The following is a 16,000-nucleotide window of genomic DNA, read 5'->3' on the forward strand; positions in this document are numbered from 1 at the left end:
AAAGAAGGAAGAACAATCCCAAATGAATAGTCTAATGTCACAATTATTGAAATTGGAAAAAGAAGAACAAATGAGGCCTAAGGTCAGTAGATGGAGGGACATAATAAAGATCAGAGAGGAAATACATAAAATTAAGAAGAATAAAACAATAGAAAAAATCAATGAAACCAAGAGCTGATTCTTTGAGAAATAAACAAAATAGATAAGCCTCTAGCCAGACTTATTAAGAGAAAAAGAGAGTCAACACACACCAACAGAATCAGAAATGAGAAAGGAGAAATCATGACGGACCCCACAGAAATACAAAGAATTATTAGAGAATACTATGAAAACCTATATGCTAACAAGCTGGGAAACCTAGGAGAAATGGACAACTTCCTAGAAAAATACAACCTTCCAAGACTGACCCAGAAAGAAACAGAAAATCTAAATAGACCAATTACCAGCAAAGAAATTGAATCAGTAATCAAAAAAACTACCCAAGAACAAAACCCCCAGGCCAGACGGATTTACCTCAGAATTTTATCAGACATACAGAGGAGATATAATACCCATTCTCCTTAAAGTTTTCCAAAAAATAAAAGAGGAGGGAATACTCCCAAACTCATTCTATGAAGCCAACATCAACCTAATACCAAAACCAGGCAAGAGACCCCACCAAAAAAGAAAACTACAAACCAATATCCCTGATCAATGTAGATGCAAAAATACTCAACAAAATATTAGCAAACCAAATTCAAAAATACATCAAGAGGATCATACACCATGACCAAGTGGGATTCATCCCAGGGATGCAAGGATGGTACAACATTCGAAAATCCATCAACATCATCCACCACATCAACAAAAAGGAGAAAAACCACATGATCATCTTCATAGATGCTGAAAAAGCATTCAACAAAATTCAACATCCACTCATGATAAAAACTCTCAACAAAATGGGCATAGAGGGCAAGTACCTCAACATAATAAAGGCCATATATGATAAACCCACAGCTAACATCATACTGAATAGCAAGAGGCTGAAAGCTTTTCCTCTGAGATCGGGAACAAGACAGGGATGCCCACTCTCCCCACTGTTATTTGGTATGGTACTGGAGGTCCTAGCCACGGCAGTCAGACAAAACAAAGAAATACAAGGAATCCAGATTGGTAAAGAAGAAGTCAAACTGTCACTATTTGCAGATGACATGATATTGTACATAAAAAACCCTAAAGACTCCACTGCAAAACTACTAGAACTGATATTGGAATTCAGCAAAGTTGCAGGATACAAAATTAACACACAGAAATCTGTAGCCTTCCTATACACTAACAATGAACTAACAGAAATCAGGAAAACAATTCCATTCACAATTGCATCAAAAAGAATAAAATACCTAGGAATAAACCTAACCAAGGAAGTGAAAGACCTATACCCTGAAAACTACAAGAAACTCTGAAGAGAAATTAAAGAGGTCACTAACAAATGGAAACTCATCCCAAGCTTCTGGCTAGGAAGAATTAATATCGTCAAAATGGCCATCCTGCCCAAAGCAATATACAGATTCGATGCCATCCCTATCAAATTACCAACAGCATTCTTCAATGAACTGGAACAAATAGTTGAAAAATTCATATGGAACCGCCAAAGACCCCGAATAGCCAAAGCAATCCTGAGAAGGAAGAATAAAGGGGGGGGGGATCTCACTCACAACTTCAAGGTCTACTACAAAGCCACAGTAATCAAGACAATTTGGTACTGGCACAAGAACAGAGCTACAGACCAGTGGAACAGAATAGAGACTCCAGACATTAATCCAAACATATAGAGTTGATTAGTATACGATAAAGGAGCCATGGACATACAATGGGGAAATGACAGTCTCTTCAACAGTTGGTGTTGGCAAAACTGGACAGCTACATGTAAGAGAATGAAACTGGATCACTGTCTAACCCCATACACAAAAGTAAATTCGAAATGGATCAAAGACCTGAATGTAAGTCATGAAACCATAAAACTCTTAGAAAAAAACATAGGCAAAAATCTCATGGACATAAACATGAGCGACTTCTTCATGAACATATCTCCCTGGGCCAGGGAAACAAAAGCAAAAATGAACAAGTGGGACTATATCAAGTCAAAAAGCTTCTGTACAGCAAAGGACACCATCAATAGAACAAAAAGGTATCCTACAGCATGGGAGAATATATTCATAAATGACAGATCCGATAAAGGGTTGACATCCAAAATATATAAAGAGCTCACACACCTCAACAAACAAAAAGCAAATAACCCAATTAAAAAATGGGCAGAGGAGCTGAACAGACAGTTCTCTAAAGAAGAAATTCAGATGGCCAACAGACACATGAAAAGATGCTCCACATTGCTAGTCATCAGAGAAATGTAAATTCAAACCACAATGAGATATCACCTCACACCAGTAAGGATCGCCATCATTGAAAAGACAAACAACAAGAAATGTTGGCGAGGTTGTGGAGAAAGGGGAACCTTCCTACACTGCTGGTGGGAATGTAAACTAGTTTAATCATTGTGGAAAGCAGTATGGAGGTTCCTCAAAATGCTCAAAATAGAATACCATTTGACCCAGTAATTCCACTTCTAGGAATTTACCCTAAGAATGCAGCAGCCCAGTTTGAAAAAGACAGATGCACCCCTATGTTTATCGCTGCACTATTTACAATAGCCAAGATATGGAAGCAACCTAAGTGTCCATCAGTAGATGAATGGATAAAGAAGAGGTGGTACATATACACAATGGAATATTATTCAGCCATAAGAAAAAAACAGATCCTACTATTTGCAACAACATGGATGGAGCTAGAGGGTATTATGCTCAGTGAAATAAGCCAGGCGGAGAAAGACAAGTACCAAATGATTTCACTCATATGTGGAGTATAAGAACAAAGGAAAACTAAAGGAACAAAACAGCAGCAGAATCACAGAACCCAAGAATGGACTAACAGTTACCAAAGGGAAAGGGACTGGGGAGGATGGGTGGGAAGGGAGGGATAAGGGCGGGGAAAAAGAAAGGGGGCATTACGATTAGCATGTATAGTGTGTGTGAGGGGCACAGGGAGGGCTGTGCAACACAAAGACAAGTAGTGATTTTACAGCATCTTACTGTGCTGATGGACAGTGACTGTGAAGGGGTATGTCGGGGGGACTTGGTGAAGGGGGGAGCCTAGTTAACATAATGTTCTTCATGTAATTGTAGATTAATGATACCAAAAAAAAAAATACCTATACATACATGGGTCTACTTCTGGATCCTTTTCTATCCCATTTATCTTTGTGTCTAGTCCTGCACCCACACCACACTGTTTAAATTACAGTGATAATTTATAGCATGTTTTGATAACTTCTAGGATTCTACATTTTACACAAATACATAATTGCTTTAATTATATCCAATACATGTTGTTTCTAGAAAAATTTGAAAATTTTGTGAAATGAAGAAAGTAACACTTAAAATCGAACACTTTCAAAGGTCACTTTAACATTTTCTATATACATGTATGAAAATACATATATACAGCCATCTAGCATATGCATTTTATATTTTTACAAAAACGGCACTACAGCCCCCAGTGTATAACCTTTTTCCTATGAACCATTTTTTTTCCCTATTAACCATTTTCCATTTCAAACATATACCATACTTTCACATCATTATCTTTAATAAAAAAAATTTCTTCATCAAACTTGCCTGAATGGAAATAGCAAAGTTTATGTATTGGATATTAGATAATTTCCAGGATTTTTGCTGAACAAAGCCAGGGATAAAAATCCTTTTTTGTGTTACTAAGAGTTTATTTCAACAGTTATTTTTACTTCAACACTTTTGAAGAAGAATACTGAACAGATTAAAACACTGAAAGCTGTAGAAAACTAGATGGCTAAAGGAGATAAAAAATAACACCTAGAGGCCATCTTGAAGGAGGCGGGTCCGGGCACCTAGGATTCTCCCCGGAGTGGGCGCATGGGGTGAAGGAATCTGTTGAAAACACAATTCCTGGGACCGTCCTTAGTCCTGCTCGTAAGCCTTAGATGTCTCCGGACCGTCCTCAGTTCTCCTGAGCCCGGCGTTCAGGGCCCTCTGGGGCCAGGCCGCTGCGAGCTCCCTCTCATGTCCACGACCTCCCCGTGGAGAGTCAGCACTGCGGGGCGGCAGCGGCTCATTTTCTCAAACTCCCTGCTCTTCCTGGCCTCCATGGCTTTTCTGTCTGTCTACCCCTCACCACAAACACCATTTCCTTCATGGTGCTTTCCCCAGCACCCTAGGTCAGGAGTTCTCCTTGCTTTTATGCTTCCATAAGCACTACTGTTTGATTATTTGTATATTATGTTCTAACTGCAGCAAATCCCTGAAGCATTCGGCCAAGTGCACAGACCACCTTTATAGTGGATGTCACGGGGCTGCCTCCCGGGCTTCCGCTCTGCCTTCATTCTGCAGCCTAGGAAGTTAGCTTGGGTCCGCCCCAGCCGTCCCCTAGGCAGTCCCGGCCGGGTCTAACGCGTTCAGGTACAGCCCTGGTCTTGCCCAGAGACCGGTTTAGGGATGGGCTCACAAGCAATTTGTTCCAAACCAAGCGAAAGCTAGGACTTCTGTCCTCTGGCTGCGTTTCAGAGAGAAAGCAGATTGCAGACATGGTTTGATCCGTTGGCCTAGAACTAATGTAGCCATTTTGTTACCACAAGAGAGAAGAGCCCGAAAAGGGCACTGATACAAAGAAGAGGGCAGAGCCGAGAGCACCATTAAAAAGTGAAGCCGGAGTCTTGATCAAACCGAGCCTGCCCCGAGCTTCAGTTAGAGGAGCCTCTCCATTTCCTTTGTGTTTAAACTAGTTGAGAGCGGATGTGGCTGCACGCTCTCTGCGAGGCTGTCCCAGCCCGCCCACCAGCCGCGCCCTTACCTTCCTTGATAATATCGATAACGTCATTGGCATTGAAGCTGAGTTCATCCGTGTCCTGAGCGTCATAGGCATACAGAGCCTTGCACTGTGGCACCTGGGGCTTCGGCTTGGGCTGGGGCTTGGGTCTGCCCCCTGCTGGGGGAGGCCGGCTGCTCGTTTGTCTCCGGACACTGCGGAGAGAGCAGAGGCAGGTGAGAGGCGGGACAGGGGGCCGCGGCGCCAAGTGCTGGTTTGGACCCCGGCCAGCGCTGGCCTGCTCACGTGCAGATCCAGATCCGTCCTCAGAAGGTATGTCGCTCCCTAAACTTTCTCTGAGAATAGAAATATCCTCCTGACAAGGTCATCGTAAAACCACATAGCTCATATTAAACATTAACTGCTGTTACTGTGTCCCCAGCACAGATGGAAATATGGAAAAGATACATATTTGTATCAAAGCATATAAAGCATACTTGCACATAAAAAAAATCATAGTACATACAGTCATGTATCTGGACTTTGGAAACGGAATCGCCAGGGCCACGGAAGCCGGCAGGTGCCTCAGCCCCACTGTCCTCCCTTCTAGAATGACCACTGCCCTGCACCGCCCTACAGACCACACTGCCCGCAGTTGCCATGAACACGTTGTCTCACAGGCATATAACTAAGGACAAACCAAAGTAAAGCCTACACTTCCTTGCACATAAGCTTAAGGTTTCTTCTAGAAGGGTTGGGCTGAACCCACCGTAGTGGGGTGGCCTGTTGGGAGGAAGGAGGAAAAGGGAGGGTCTTTCCTCAGGCTTGAGCTCTGGAAGGAAAAAGCACAGCCGGTTGTGAGCTGTTCTCTGGAGGCCAGAGTCCCGCTGTCCTTGAGGTCCTGGGGTAGTAGATGCTAACTTGGTGCTGCTGAGCAAATCCAATCGGAGAGTGCGGCTGGGGGCCAGGGTCCCTGCTGCCAGCTGGGTAGCAGAACTGTCCCCAGCAGGTGCGGGCTTCCCTGGGTGTTCCTGGGGCTCCCTCTGTGGGAGGGAGCAAACCCAGTTACTCAGGCACCATTCTTCTCAGGGCACCCCCTGCTCCACCTTTCCACCCCCACCAAGAACTTTTCTTTTATCATAGATCAATAGCATGGCATCACCTCCTCCCTAGCCTACTGGAAATCCCCATTCCCTGCTGGACAAGTGCTTGCTTCTCTGAAAGCTGGCTGGGCACGCAGGTTTTTAATTAAGCCACCTATATTTTAGGGATGTGTCAGCATTTGGTTAATAAGAGCCATTAGCCTGGACACCAGAAGTCATCTGATTTCGCAGCAGCAAGGACTGGGGGTGGTGTGTGTGCATTCGAACACCCTGGAGGGAGGAGAGCCTGCAGACTGGTAGTTCCAGGGAGTGGGAGTGGGGGGGCACGTGCAGGTCTCTCTCTCACACACACTCCCCAAATACTTGTAGATGGGGATTTGGCCTTTATGTCCAAAGGAAAAAACCCACCATCATTAGTGTGGATTGATGAGGTGTCTGAACCCCAACACTATCAGAACTTTGGTGTGATCCCCATGCATGGGGGGGTCTCTTAATGGGGAGACACAGGTGGGTGACCCCCTGAAAGGCAGGACTATCCCAGTCATCCTGGGAGGCGCTCCCTGGCTCCTCTGCCCCCGGCTAAGCCCTCAGTTCCTCCTCCTTCATGTCTTTCCGGCCAGGTGTTTAGCTCTTTCCTTTCTGGGCCCTCTGAGCATCACCCCAGCTCAGCATTTATTAGTTCTCTTCACTTTCCACTGAAAATTCTTTGAGCAGCTTCTCTCTGCTTTTGGGAAATGAGCCAAAATCCTTCAAAAGTCCCTGCCAGTGGGCGCTTGCTTGCTCCCAGCCTGACGTCCTTCTGCAGGCCACACTGGCTCCTTCCCACCTTTCTTCATGGAAGCCTCTGGGCCCTGGTTGGGGTTAGGACCCATTGTCCACGTCCTCCTAGCTTACATTCTATATGCTGGCAAAATACAACACTTCCTCCCTAAGATCAGGAACAAAACAGGGGTGTCAGTTCTCACCACTTCTGCTCAATATTGTACTGGAAGCTCTAGCCACAGCAATTAGTCAAGAAAAATAAAAGGCACACAGATTGGAAAAGAAGTTAAAGTACTTTTCTTTACAGATGAAATGACCTTGTACATAGAAAATCTTACGGAATATACTGAAAAACTACTAGAACCAAAAAACAAGTTCAGCAAAGTATAAGCTTGAGATATGAAAACAGCTATGGTCAAATACACTAGAAATGAGCCACCCAAAAGTGAAATTGAGAGGACAATTCCATTTACAATATATAAAAAATATATAATATTTAGGCATAAATTTAACAAAAGGAGGATGATTCCACTCATGTGAAATGTACAAAAAAGGCTAATCTGTACTGACCAAAGTACATTAATGGTTGCCGAGGGCTTGGGGCTATGACTGCTAAATGGGAAGATTTCTTTTGGGGATGATGAAAATGTTCTAAAATTGCATAATGTTGACGGTTGCTTAACTCTGTGACTATACTAAAATCTGTTGAATTGTGCTTTAAATGGTTTGATTTTATGGTATGTCTATTTTATCTCAATAAAGCTGCTTTAGAAAAAAAATACAGGTAAATTGCATGGGCCCCCTTGGGCTCTGCAGTGCACAGCTGATACCCGGAGAGACCTCGGCCAGCCTGTATGCCCTCCGCTGCTGGGTGTCCCTGGAACCCGGGCAGATGGAGGAGGGGACAGAGGTGGGTGGACTGTTTAGGCTCCTGTGTGAACACAGCCATTGCATGGTATTTGGTCCCACGGCATCAAAGGCTATTTCCTCGGGATAATACGTCAAATCCCAATCATAGTAAAACCTCAGGGGTTACTGGGGAATTTGGGTTCCCCTGTAGACCGCTGACAACAGTCGGTTTGATTGTCCCAGGCTCTGGGTAACTGCCACCATGCTGGCAACGGAAAGCCACCTGGTCTTCCCTCACTTGGCTGAATGGGGTTGTTCACCGCCTCCCACAGTGGGGAGTGGGGAGAGTCCAGGCTTTGAGGTGGGGCGTCGTTTGCTGGGGAACAGAGCCTGGGTGGGGGACTGTGTCCGACAGGGGATGGATGTGGAGGCGGAGAACAGCTCTGCATCTGCAGAAGGAAAGGATCTGTTTGGGCAAGTACAAGGTCTCCAAGGTCTGGCTCTTTCCTGCTTGAATGTCCAGTGACCGGGAAGGGGCACAAGCTGCCGCCGGGCAGCCCCTTCCCACGGAGCCGGCCACAGCCGCGCCCTCCTCACCAGTCCCCCTGCCTCCTGCTCACTCTTCCTGTAGCGCCGACAGCTGGGGTGTCACCGGGGGCCACCCGGAGCTGTGTGAAACACAGGGCACCCCGCCTCAGCTGGCCTGCACTGGGCAGGGCCCTGAGCTGGGCATCTCCACAGATGCGGCTCCTCTTCACCTGACGACACTCCTGGGAGGCAACTGAGCTGCTTCCTGGGACTCCCTGTCGTTTCCTCATCGGGCAGGACGACGGCCTCCGCATGCGGCCCCCGGAAATCCAGCCACACTGACCAATCCAGGCTCTTGGTCTGGCCTGTCCCCACCCCACCACGGCCAGCACTGTTAGTTCCCACTCAGCCTTCGGATCTCATTTCCACCCCCCTGCTGCACCGTCTGGTGGCCTGGGCCCGCTCAGAGCCGGGGATCAATGCAGGGGAACAAGGACTGGCATCACTATGTGGCTGATGCCCTCTCAGGACAGCAGGTTCCACGGGGGTGGGGCCTGGGCCCTTAGTGTTCACCACTGCAGCCCCTGCACCCGGCAGCAGGCCCAGGAATGCTGTGTGGCCTCAGTCTGCACGTTCTGCTGAAGTGACAGCGTACAGCTGGAGAAGGGGCGCTGGCCTAAGTCAGTGCACTGGGTTTGAGGCCCAGCTCTGCCACCGGCTGGCACACGAGCTGGGTGGTCACTTCACCTCTTTAGGGATCAGTGTCTTCATCTGTAGAAAAAGGGGGATTCAGGTAATGCCCCAAGTCCTTTCACTAATTCTCAGAAAGCTTTCTAGAGTGCTTTCAACAAAATCTCCATTGTCAGATGTATCATGGAACCAGGAGGTCTGTGCCGATGGAACCATCACCGTCTCTATCTTTCACCACACTGCGGACCTGGAACGCACCCTCCAGAACAGTGGGTGAGGAAAGCAGTTTCCCAGCGGGGAGGCAGGCTCAGCCCTAAACCCAGGCAATCTCCTTTGCATCACTAGGTGGCGATCCTGTGTAATCGGCAAAGGGCAGAGAAATGACTCTCCGTGAGCTGCCGGACACTGATGAAGGAGGAGGTCTTCTAGGTGCCTGCAGCACTTACTGGCAGCCCTCACTTGCAGCCGAGAGGCCACCGGCCAATGCAGTGACGAAGGGATTCAGACTTTGTGCATAGCCAGGAAGACCCTCACGTCCGGGCAGCTGGAACTGGCTGGGTCCAGCCTATGAGAGCAGGTTGTTACACTTCCAGGAATTCTGTGGGTCGTTTGTTAGTAAAGATTAAATTGAACACACTACAACTGAACAAATTCCATTAAAAGCAAAGGCAATAAGTAACCCTTCCTAATTCCTTTACTGCATTTTAAGTAGTGTCTGTTGCATATGTGTGTACGGTGGAAACAGTGCACACGTAGCGGTGTGCGTCTGCACACCTCTTCCCAACTCTGAGACCCACAGTCATCTTCCGAGTAGCTTGAACTTGGCCATGGAGAGAATACAAACTGGCAACTGTTACAACTCAGGCCTTTTTATTGCCAGGGAGCCAGTCGTTCCCAGCACACCACTGTCCCATGCTGCCCTCGCGATGACTCACTCACTCGTTTTGGAGTGTTCTGCTGAGATTTGCTTTGTAATGGCTATGTGCATTTAGATAATCTTGGTACCTCTGGTGTTTTATGGTATTTGCCTTCCTAATTAAACCCTACATAATTGAAAATTGTGTTATAGAATTTCAGACTCACAGAAATAAGTTATTTTTTCTGTTGTCTTTTCACTAATAAAGGCACTTCATATATATTAATACATAGTTTTAAAACTCCACATCCCTGAGCAAATCCAGTGTTTCATTAGATCTAAGTGTGGCTCAGTGTCATTTTTTTCCCATTACTACTTGAGCCATCATTTTCGGGGTAATTTGTATACACTGACCATTTTATTGTGTCTACTCCCATTAAGAAAACAGACACAAGAAGCAGCTGAGCGACACCTTTTGCCTTTACAGCAGGTGTGTCTCCTGAGTGGGGCCTGTGACCTCTACTGCAATCACCTGACAACCCACAGCTCACAGTTTCCTGAGTAACCAGGCATGTTATACCCAGCTTGTTTTGTGTGAACTTGCACTGCTGAAAAAGACCTGTTTCGGTGACTGGGGCAGACCAAGGGGTGTCTTTGTCCTGAGACATCAGGATGCCGAGTTGAACTCATCCTGCTCAATCTCACAAGAGGCCAAAAGCCCACGAGGAAACCAAACTGCAGATGATGCCAGTGACAGTAAAGCTTTCTCCTGTGACAGTCTGTTCATCTGCTCTCTCCAGCTGATGCCTGTTGCTTCCCATGCCATGTGAGTTACTAGGATGATTGGAGCAAAGGATGTTTAGCTAGAAAGAGAATGTGGAATAGTACAGTGGGAGAAGGAGTCTGGACTTTGATTACATTGTCCAAAGGCAGCTCGTGTCTGTGGCAATACCCCCTCCCAGCTCTCTCATCTGCTGTTGCTCTGCACCCAGAGCAGAGCACAGCTATCCCCTGTGTCTCCCTGACTGATCCCCTTGCCTCAGCTTCCCTCAGCTGCCCATTTGCGCCGTTAAAGCCAGCAATGCCTGAGGCTGAGAGCCTCACAGAGCCCAGAGCTCTATGCAGGCCAAAGACCTGAGTTCTTAAGAGTAAACCCACTTTGCAATATTGGTATAATGTTATTATTTCACTGCAAGACAAAAGCTCCTGAATAACTGATTCAACATCCAAATAAACTTTCAAGTTGCATAGCGCTCTGCAGTTTACACAGACCTTATTTCATTTTTAAGAAACCCTGAGGTGTGGGCTAAACTTATATTGTCATCTCTATTATATAGGTGAGGACACCAAGGTGTAGAAGGATTGACAAACACGAGGCAGCAACTGGTAACTAGTGAAACGACCCCTGTGCCCAGCATATGGCACAGAGAAGGCATGCGGCCCGTAAATATTCAACAAATGGGTCAGTGGAGGAACGAACAGCTGAGCTGAGGCTCACACCCGGCCCTCGCAGCTCTGAGTCCCTTGCTCTCTGCACACTGCCAGGGAACCTTCTGCAAACTTCTCTGCGGCAGCCACACATCTGGGGCACCCAGCCGAGCCTAGTCTATTTCAGGGCAAGCCAGGACTAAGCTTTCAAATATCACTTCTTTGTTCTGCAGACGTAAAATTTATGTCTTGAAATTCTAAGAAGGAAAATAATGGCATTTTATTTCATTGGCTCTTTAAAATATGCTCTGTTCCAAAAGGTTGAATCTATAAACATTACTGGAAATGTGGGGATGGATGCCAGGAATTCCTCAGCTTCATGTCTGCTTGGCCCAGGACATGGCTGCTGCTCCTGTAGATTATGGGTTGAGAAATATTGCTATTGGATACTTGTTGGAAAATTTAAGCCCCTTGAAAATACGATTCCATTAGGAGAATCTTGTCAAGAGACACACAGGCAACATTAAAATTTTTCTTTAGATCCCTCTTTTGTGGCACGGCCAGAAGCCCCACCACTAAACACTTCCGATATTTTTCTATTTCTCCAACTCCTAGTTGGACGAGTCTCTGGAGTATCTTGAAATTTCTTGAAGTGGTCCTCCATGAAATGTACTATAGGATTAAAGAGGCCAAACAGAAAAGACATTTCCAGTCTGGCTTTTAAGGCTTCCAGTATTGAACTGGAGGTAGATTATGTATATCTCAGTTGTAGGGGGAAAATATAAAGCACACTTGATTGGCAGATCAAGTGGTCCTATGAAGTCAGAGCAAAGGCTAATGAATGAAGTGCTTATGTAATTCTTGTTCAACCTGTTCTCTTTCCCTGAGAATCACAGAAGGCTTTTAACTTGCATCAGACTTTTCAAAGGGTATGCTAAGGTACTGGAAGACCATGATGCCCTCTACATTTCCCTTAGCTTTCTTGGACAATGACAGTGACGAGAATAGCTACAATGTCACAGCTGTGGCAAGGCAAAAGGGCAAAGAATCCAGCTGGGATGCTAATTAATTTAGTGAAGACTTCACTTCAGGCTCTCTCCAAAAAAACACTGACTGAACCTAAAATAAACCGACAAAGACTTTCCTGAATTAACTTGAGGTGCTAATTACACCATTTGATTTTATCCACATTACATGATCCAAAAGAAATGATTGCTTATGCTCAATATGTCTATAAAGAAAAGTGCCCTGGGAGGTGGGAGGGGAAAAGGAAAGATAAACCCAAGGGTGTGAAAGCCCAAGGAGAGGGAGACTGGGGGAATCTTGTTTCTAAAGACTGATAAATTCAAAGTTGCTGTTTGGCACTGTGATATCTATATAGGAATTTTCCAGTTTATGGAAACATACCAGTTAGGGGTTCCCCAGGTTCCCTGCTTGCTCCAACATCCTCCTGTGGAATAATAGCAATTCATGTTTTCTTGGCAAAGAGAAGTTGTTAAATGTAGGTAACTATGAGGCTCCCGAAGTGTCTAAGGCATGCCTAAGGTGTCTGGCCACAGCAGGAATTATTTTAATTTTCACTTTTATGTGTTTTAGAAAACAAATCCTGAGAAAGAGCCCAGCCCTTTGACCAGAGTACAATTCTTAAGGAATCTTTGTGCCATAGAAGATTAAAGTAAGTGGAGAAGAGGCTGGCTGGGATTCTTGCAGCTACCAGACACTGTGTGCCCAAGAGTTTTACACACAACAGACAGTCAGAGATCTTAGACGGCTGTGAAGGTCAAAGCCCCCCTCCTTCCACCTTCACAGCAGTGGCCAAGCAGGCATCCTGTATGCTGACCTTTAGGCCTGAAGGTAGCAAAGGGTGTGATAAGATGTTAGTAGAGACTGAACAAGGAGGGCTGGAAGGGAGCAGCCTCGGTTAAGACAAAATGTTCCTAAATTGCCGGATTTTGGCTGACAGATGCTCCCAGCTGGCTGGTACGCAAGTCTGCAACTTGCAAAGCAGGCTGGAAAAATGGTTTTGCTTGCCAAAACCAAAGCAAGTAGGAAGCTAGCAGACAGAGCTAAGAGATTTGGTGCATTTTGTTGGTTGATTTTAATCCCCGGCCTACTGCGGGACATCAAATTGGGCCCAGGAAGGGTGGTTGGATTATTTTAGTGCTGTCCATCCATCTGAACAGTGTAGGTCTGGGTTATGGAGTAAAAATCCTGTTGCCTCAACAGTATTTGATTCACTTTTACAAAGAACTTTCCCTGGCTTTCTCAATCCAACCACACGTGCTTTCAGACCAGTAGTTTTCAAAATGTGGTTCCTGGATCAGCAGTGTCAGCATTATCTGAGAACTTGGTAGAAATGGACATTCTTAAAAAAAAAAAAAAAAAAAATATGTGACCTCACTTGGATTTTTTAAAGACAAAAAAAGAAGAAAACAAATTCTTGGGCCCTACCCCAGATGTACTGAATCAGCAGTTCTGTAAGTGGGCTAGTAAGTTCTCTGGGTGATTCTGGAACACATTAAAGTCTGTGAACTTCAGACCAAGGCAACTGGGTAACCACGGCCATTAGAACTGGCGTGATATGGTCACTTACCCAAGACGGGGGGAGAGGCGGGAGAGAGATCTGACAAAGGGTAGCTCCACTTCACTGGTGGCCATCGGTATGAAACTATGGTGTTTTCCTGTCTGTGGCCCCCATGAGGCCCCTCTGCCAGGGGAAGGAACACCAGGAGAGAACTGGGTGAGGTTCCCCAGCACCTGTGGTCTTTAGAAGGAAGCTGACAAGGTGGGAGAAGACCTCACAGTCGGGCACAAAGGTCAACGAATGGCTGCCCACCTACAAAGAGATGCTGTTGTCTCTCTCCCAGCTCTGCTCTATTTTGTACCCAAGTCTCTTGACACATTTGAAACCTCTTCATCATTCTAGAGACATGGAGAGAATGGAAAATGCAGGTAAGCATGAGGGAGGGCAAGAGTGGACTGGAGCAGGCCCATTATCAAGTTCAGCAGAGAATCGTTCCACCACTGAGAATCAGGCAGAGTTGGAAGCCTCCGTAAAAGCCACTACTGGTTCAACCACCATGAGACAATGGTCGTACCACCACTGCCATCACCACCACCATCCCACCATCAAGCTATAGCTGACTGAGGAACCTCCTACATGCCCAGTGAAATATTAGGCATTTTATGTGTAATATTTCTAGTCCTACCAACAACCTTGCAAGCTTGGTGGTATTACATCAGTGTACAGATAAGGAAAATGAGGATCAGAGAGGGTAAGCAGCAGTTCCAATTTTAGATAGGTAATAAAGGGCAGAAATAGGGTTCTCATCCTTATCTTATATTTGATGACATCACTCTACAATACTCTTGCCTGGTGACTTACATCTACCTGGTTCCTGAAAACTTCCAGGGACAAGGTGCTCCTTACATCCTAGGGTAGTTCACCTTTGGGCTACTAGAATATCCTTTTGTTTACTTGTGTCAGAATCTACCCCGGCAGAGTTCACTCACTGATCTGGAAGTTGGCCGTAGTTGTATGTCTGGTGACTCCACAGGACCCCTTTCTACACTGGTAACTCTCCGAATGGCTACAGAGTCCCAGGAACCTTTACTTCCTCTGGCTAAAAAGCCTGGGGTTTCTTTTTTATCACCTTCCATTTTCTGTTCTAGAAAGGCAGAGAGGCTCTCATTTTAAAGCCCTGATGATCTACGTTCATGAACGAGCACCTACATCTCAGAGAATGCTGGGATGTCATCCTTCATGTGCCTGATGACTCTCTGAGCTGTTGTGTTTATGCAACTGCAGGCATAGACATAAATCAAAACCTCCATTATCCCTCAACCATGCCAGAGAGCAGAAAAGGTCACCCAGGAATGCACTCTCAGGGCTGAAGGGGACCCCTCTTCTGATGTTCCCAGGATAAGCCCTCTCTGGAAAAGGAGTTGTGTACCATCAACTTGGCTGTATTCTGAACTTCACGATCAGGCTTAGACAGCCCAGAGAGAGCCCTGAACCTGGGTGTGGCTGACAGCAACGGGGACCGCCAGCTTCACGGGATTCTGTAGTCTTACCCTGCAGCACCCTGGTCTGGGACCTTGAGGAAATCCAAGCTCTCCAGCGTCTGTGACACCCGGTCTGAGCCAGTGGACTGCTGTCGGGGCAAGGGTGGGCGGGCCATGGAGGTGTACAGGCTTTTCTGATTGGACCTCTGGTTGCCAGGAGCATGGGGCTGTGGCACAAACCGATTTTTGATGACTCCATTCTGATGGTATCCTAGAGAGGAAAGTAGGAGAAAACAAAGCTTAAATTTTCAGATCCTTTGCTAAAAGACTCTCCAAATTTCTTCCATCTATTAGCCAAGAGCAAATTATGTAACTGTTCCAGGCCTCAGTTTCCCCATCTGAAAAAATGGAGGATGTAACTGCTAATAGACTCTTGAGGACCAGAGCTAATACACGGCCCAGCAAGTGCCCGGAACCCAGCAGGCAATTTACACATGCTTGTCCAGTTTGACATTAGAATCGCCAGATGTTCAGGGTTTCAAAGCTCACAGTCAAGGAAAGGTAAGCCTGCAACTAGGTGACAGGCACATTCTTGGGTCTAAGAAAAATTATGAGGTTACGATTCAAGAGGGCTGGCAGACAGCTGTTAAACAGCTGGAGATTCATTTTCAAGGGGTCTGTCTGGACAGCCCTCTACAGAAGCTACTGGTGGAGGGAGCGCTCCACACAGGTGGGGGAAATGTGGCCCCTGATTGGATCAGTCTGGATAGAGCAGGCTCTCTTAGCCAAACAACTTTTCCTAGTCAAGATCACATTATCTGGCAGGTACCAGATTATGGTTTGGCCTCCAAACCACTGGGCCTCGGCTGAAAGGAGCATTATAATTTCATGCTATGTATGAAGAAGC

The 16,000-nt window shown here is 46.1% G+C and overlaps 1 protein-coding gene across 3 annotated transcripts in view; it reads right to left on the minus strand.

Moving 5' to 3' along the window:
- Nucleotides 1-16,000, minus strand: part of MYO1E (myosin IE) — a 197,502-nt gene that overhangs the window by 6,627 nt on the left and 174,875 nt on the right. For all 3 annotated transcript variants that reach the window (XM_036903024.2, XM_036903023.2, XM_057488848.1), the window contains 2 exons: nt 15,163-15,364; nt 4,918-5,087 (listed from right to left, as the gene is read on the minus strand). In XM_036903024.2, coding sequence (XP_036758919.2) covers nt 4,918-5,087; nt 15,163-15,364 — 372 coding nt within the window. The remainder of the gene's footprint in view (nt 1-4,917; nt 5,088-15,162; nt 15,365-16,000) is intronic.

Source organism: Manis pentadactyla, chromosome 11, assembly GCF_030020395.1.
Source record: "Manis pentadactyla isolate mManPen7 chromosome 11, mManPen7.hap1, whole genome shotgun sequence".
NCBI lineage: Eukaryota > Metazoa > Chordata > Mammalia > Pholidota > Manidae > Manis > Manis pentadactyla.